The sequence below is a fragment of the Corythoichthys intestinalis genome, chromosome 6 (assembly GCF_030265065.1).
Source record: "Corythoichthys intestinalis isolate RoL2023-P3 chromosome 6, ASM3026506v1, whole genome shotgun sequence".
Taxonomy (NCBI): Eukaryota; Metazoa; Chordata; class Actinopteri; order Syngnathiformes; family Syngnathidae; genus Corythoichthys; species Corythoichthys intestinalis.
The window spans coordinates 24,918,763-24,924,762 of NC_080400.1; the positions used below are offsets into that span (position 1 = coordinate 24,918,763).

A 6,000-nucleotide genomic window follows, 5' to 3' on the forward strand; every position below is an offset into this window, starting at 1 on the left:
AAAAGCTTGTGAAGAGTTACAGAAAATGCCAACAAAGGGTACATAATAAAGTATTGAGAATAACTTTTGGTATTGACCAAATACTTATTTTCCACCATGATTTGCAAATAAATTCTTTAAAAATTAAACAATGTGATTTTCTCCCCCCCCCCCCCCCCCACACACACACACATTCTGTCTCTCATGGTTGAGGTTTACCCATGTTTACAATTACAGGCCTCTATAATATTTTCAAGTGGGAGAACTTGCACAATTGCTGGTTGACTAAATACTTATTTGCCCCTCTGTACACCTAAAACAAAAATGGACTGTCTAAAATGGGTTCAATATAAAATGAAATGTTTAGTTTTTTTATGTGTATTTATAATTGCTCTTTAACTTAAAAAAAAAAAAGTTATCCGATTACTTGATTAATCGATGAAAATTTTCAGTAGAATACTCGATTAGTAAAATATTTGATAGCTGCAGCCCTAATAAATAATAGGGACTTGCAATCTGTGCAAAACTAAGCAATTGGTGTGGCGGAAAGGATAGAAGTACATTTACCACAACCAATTTAATGCAGCACAAGATGGCTTGAGATAGAATATTCGTAATACCTGCGGTATCGGATCATGACCACATATTGACAAATTCTCAAAATGAGGTGACCCGGGTGTAAAATGTTTGCTCGGTACAGCCATATTTCCAATTAACTCATCCACTACCTAAGACGTACAAACAACGTTGTTTATGATGTTCAGCTGCTCAGAACTAAAGAACGAAAAAGAGTTTAATCCTTTTTTATGATGAAAGACGGGAAACTAATCTTTTAAATAAATCCAGAGAACACTAAGAGTTTGAAAGAAGGGGTGTCTTGGGAGTAATGGTTGGCAACGAATGGATTAAATACATTGAAGTGACAGTTGCCACGTTTACATGGAGCCAAATATTCCAATTACAATCGGAATATTTGTTCAAACTGAATAAATGTGTTCCATATATGTAAACACCTCATTCGGAATGAACAGGCCCAAACCGAATTGAATTTCATTCCGATTCACAGGGGTGGAATATTCCTTTTCCCAAACCGATTAGAAGTAAAATTATATCATGTAAACAGGGAAGCGGAATGGTGTCTGGTTGTGTTCTTTCTGCGCATGCTCCGTACTGACGTGGTGGCGTCACTCGGTGACGTAAGTAACATCACTTGCAACATGGCTTCCAAGCACACACACAGCGCACCCACACAACTTTTTAAATGAACGGCGTATCATTCTTAAGTTTTTTTTCCACTCGAAAAGTTAAAACAGCAGCTGATCTGACGATCGATCTCCATGTTTTGCAACGTGACGCTTTGTTTTGATTAATCTGCGCATGTCAGACGGCAGTTGTCAAACGTCCTTTCGGAATAAAGGCAGTCACATGTAAACGCTGGATCGGACTAGATGAAGTGACATGTAAACAGCTGATGTGAAATTTCCATTCGGAATGATTTGAATCGGTATGAATAAAAGTCAGCATGTAAACGTGGCTACTGTTTGTGTTTTAACCCTTGTGTTCTGCTCGAAATGTTCCCACATTTTGCTCATGGATTCATTTTGATCTAACTTAACTCATTCGGAAAATACTTCATCTTTGCAATATATCGTTTTCGGGTTAAAATTGACCCGTTTGCAAGTTAGCATATGTAAAAAGAACCATTGATTTTTGCATACCTAATATTGAAAAACCGGTCAATTTTGACCCAAACCGAACGCAAAGGTTAAGCAGTAAGTAGTAAACACTTTCACCATCATCGTTGGAGTACGCAACTGCGCGTACATGAGCAATTTTGTGTTGACATAGATAAAACACAACTGAGCCAAAACCCTATAAAGATTTAGTAGCAGCCGAATCGTTGCCTGAACCTTGTTTAAACGATCCCTAAGTTCTTAAGCCTATGGGTTTCAAAACCGAATTTGGACAGGAAGAAAAAGGAAAAATGTTTAGAAATTACGCAGGAGTTAATCGGGGGGTGACAGAGTGTAGTCGCAGGGGCCTCTCGACCATTGCCTGAGAAGCCTGTTTAGCTTAGCTTGAGCTGCAAGCGCAGCAGTTCAGTGGATTGCAACAAAGGAAACGACAATAGCCTACGCAAGGGCCGCTAGAGAAAGCACATTTAATGAATACTTAAGTGGATGCGGCTTACCTGTTTTGAGGGCAACAACTAGAAAACTGGGTTGTAATTCGGTGAATTGGAAAGGAGCCACCATATACGCCTTCTTCCGCGCTTGTCTTTCTTCTTTGTGGTATGTAGTGGAGGCTCGGCGAGTCGGCGGCCCCCTGTTGGGCCGGAGCGTTACCACATAATCCGTATTTATTTTATTTTTTTCATGTTTGAATAATTATTTTATTTCCCTCCTGGTGATGGAGAAGGAAAATCTAAAATTGACATATTTTTACATTTAATGACACATTATACATTGAAGCCCCCAAACCCACTTTTAAAAATTTATTTTAATAATTAAAAATATATTTGCCAGAAAACCCTCAGGTGACATGACGTTCTGCTATGAGACCCCCAATTTGGAAAAACTTTAAAATTGTCTTATAAACATGTGTGATACTTCATTGGAAATCTTTAAATCTCAATTTTCTAGGGAAAGAAAAATTTTGAACAGGAGGGCATTTAAAAAAAAATAAAAAATTATACCCCTAAACCCTAACTCGAGGTGATCATCATCATTAAAGACCCTCTGATTTTAATTAGATATTATCGCGTACTTACCTTATTTCGATCCAAAAACTCTGTGTAACGTATCACCGGGTGTCACAGCTATGAATGGCCACAGCCAGACTTTCTGGGGATTTTATGGGTGAAGAACAGTAATATAAAAAGGGTTGCGATGCAGAATTCGCAAACATCAAGGAGTGGTCGAGATTTTCTTTTTCAAATAGTTCCCCTTTTAAACGTTTTTTTCAAATTGTCCTTGTTTGGATCAATTATTTATCATCTAAAATATTGGGGAAAATGCGACAGTAACAAAAAAAAAAATACAATTAAGAGATAGTTATGAGTTAGTATCCGTGACCTATTTACAGACACATTTTTTTTCATTGTGACATAATTTGTTTAAAAGTTCAAAAATATGCGAGTGAATAATTTTTTAAAGTCGTTTTTTTTTTTTTTTTCAAACTAAATATTAGACATCAATTGATGATTCTAAGATGAAAATAACAGACATTTTAAATAATAAATATAATTACTTACCTTCTCTTTATGGCTGGGTTGAAACAAAAGCGGTTGCGCGGTGTCTGTAAACGAGGGTATTCAGGGTAAAACAGACAAATTAAAAATAGTTTTCAGCCTTTTCTGTGTTTTCCCTATATATATATATTCTGTTATTTGTTCACAAAACTGTCCGTTAGTTATTATTTTACCCATTTTATGTTAATTATTATTATATAGATTCTTCATATATTTTCACCTGTTCTCACTTTAACTTTCCAGTCCTTGGTATATTTAAATACTGTACATTTTTCCTTTGCCTTTCTCAGAAGAGGGTGTCTTGTTGTATGTGGCCGAAACACCCAATGATGTCTGAGGCAAGCAACTGATGATGTGGTGCGCTGGTGACACCACGTGATCATTGCCGAATTCCACCCCACCCAGATGACATCTCCAACGCTCGATCGATGTGCTAAATATTAGGGATCTCTAACAGCTAGTCCTGTCAAGAAATCCGAATCGTTGTCAATATTAGTTTGTGATAGTTTTAAATTTTCCCATACAGGAGCACTATGGCAGCAATGCAATACAGCACGTATCACATTGCCTCACAACGTGGGGTTTAGTATCTTGCTCAAGGATACTTCATTGACTTCATCAGGACAGAGGGTTGAACTCACATCCTCTGGGTTGGGGAACGACTTCTCTACCACTGAGCCACGCCCGAGCTCAGATACACTGTGCTTGATGTGACGCGGCACATCAATGGAAAGCAACTTCAGAAACTGCGTGTAGCAGCGATGAAGAAAATTTATTATATTTTGGTTCATTTAATAATTTATATATTTCTTTGATATTTAAAAAAAAAAATTACAAATTGCAGATATATTGCCTGTGAGCCAGTAGTTTTAGCGAGACATCGACAGCCAGAATGTTGCCTGTTTTAATTACGTCATCAAAAAGAGGACTAAGGTTCTTCACACTATTTTGTGGTAAACTTTCGGTCTTCGAAACCAAAAACCGATAATGCATTTGTAGCGGCCGATAGTTTTTGGCGACGAATTTTCGGTCACATCTCTAGTTTTTACATTGAACAAGATGAACCAAATTAACCAGATGTTATTTAATTATTTGACCAATTATAATATTTTCTCGTATTTTGGCATGAGATTAATTAAGATGTGATTGGACACGTCAAAGCGGACACTACTCTTTCTTACAATGAAATGAAATTCAATTCAATTTTATTTATATAGCCCTGGATCACAACAACGTTGTCTCAAAGGGCTTTGCAAAGGCAATATGATACACAATCAGAAACAGCAAATGAAGCAACAAAGATGAATAAATAAAGTTCAAGTCCTGGGTATCCCCCATCCTTAGACCCTCCATGTCAGCAAGGAAAAACTCCAAAAACTCCAGAGTCTTTGGGAGAAAATGAGAAACCCTGGGGAGTACCACAGTCAGGAGAGATCCACTCCCAGGATGGATAGACAGGAAGCCCCAGGACTGCTAATGGGAATTAGCAGGCGAAGTTACAGTCCGTAAAGATGCAGTGGAGTAAAGGAACAAGAAGAGGTCCATCTAGCCAGATGAGACGGGGGTAGCAACGAGGACGTCCATCCAGCCAGGGGTCCGGACAGTCAGGAGGCTGCAGCTGAAAAATAGCCCCTCCCCAGAGGGGAGGAGGGGGGGGGGCGACACCGGGTGACTAGTGATGAAGAGACTAGACAACTAGATATTAACATTGGAAAATAGAAATAAAGTAAGATAAGTGGTAGGTAGAGTGAGAAAAAGGAGATAGAACTCAGTGGCTGTACTTTCCCCAGCTTTATAGCTTCTAGTGCAGCTTAGACTAAACTCTGAGTCTACTCCGACTTCAACTAGCCTGACCATAAGCTTTGTTGAATAGGAACGTTTTTAATCTAATCTTAAATGTGCAGACTGTCTCGGCTTCTTTAATATTAGCTGGAAGCTGATTCCATAAAACAGGGGCTTGGTGGCTAAAGGCTCTAGCTCCGACAGTACTTTTAGAAACCCTGGCAACTACCAGTAGACCTGCATTCTGAGAGCGGAGTGTTCTGTTGGGGCGGTATGGAACCAGAGCATTAAATTTAAATTTAATTCTAAACTCGACTGGAAGCCAGTGAAGGGCCTGGAGCACAGGGGTGATGTGCTCTCTTCTATTGGTTCCTGTTAAAAGTCTTGCTGCTGCGTTTTGGACTAGCTGAAGAACTTTTGGAGAACTTTTAGGACAAGCTGCAAGTAGGGAGTCACAGTAATCCAATCTCGATGTAACGAACGCGTGAATTAATTTTTCTGCATAGCTTTTAGATAAAATATTTCTAATTTTGGCCATGTTGCGCAGGTGAAAGAAGGCCGTTCTGCAGGTTTGTTTAATGTGAGCTTTAAACGATAAGTCAGGGTCGAATAAAACTCCTAGGTTTTTAACTGTGGTGCTGGAGGCTCCACTTACATTGTCCAGAGTGACTATCTGGGCAGCTAAAGAGTCTCTTACACTTTTTGGGCCTATTATGAGGACTTCTGTCTTTTCAGGGTTAAATAGAAGATAGTTAGTGCTCATCCAGGTATTTATGTATATCTCGGACGCAGGTGCTTAGTTTGTCCACTTGCCTGATCTGCTCATGTTCAATTGATAAATACAGTTGTGTGTCATCAGCGTAACAATGAAAGTTAATGCTTTGCTTTCTGATGATATTACCTAGAGGAAGGAAAGAGTCTTGAAAACCCAAAATGAGCAATTGCAGACTGGAAGGAAATCAAATTGATAAATATTTGTGACTGGCACA

The 6,000-nt window shown here is 38.6% G+C and overlaps 1 protein-coding gene across 3 annotated transcripts in view; it reads right to left on the reverse strand.

Annotated features, from left to right (window-relative positions):
- clasrp (CLK4-associating serine/arginine rich protein) overlaps nucleotides 1-2,289 on the reverse strand; it is a 39,634-nt gene extending 37,345 nt beyond the window's left edge. For 2 of the 3 annotated variants that reach the window (XR_009063466.1, XM_057838855.1), the window contains exon 1: nucleotides 2,171-2,289. Coding sequence is in view for 1 of the 3 variants with exons in the window: in XM_057838855.1 (XP_057694838.1) it covers nucleotides 2,171-2,234 (64 nt within the window). In the remaining 2 variants the exon portion in view is untranslated. The remainder of the gene's footprint in view (nucleotides 1-2,170) is intronic. The other variant, XM_057838856.1, reaches the window with a different exon arrangement.
- Between the last annotated feature and the right edge of the window lie 3,711 nt (nucleotides 2,290-6,000).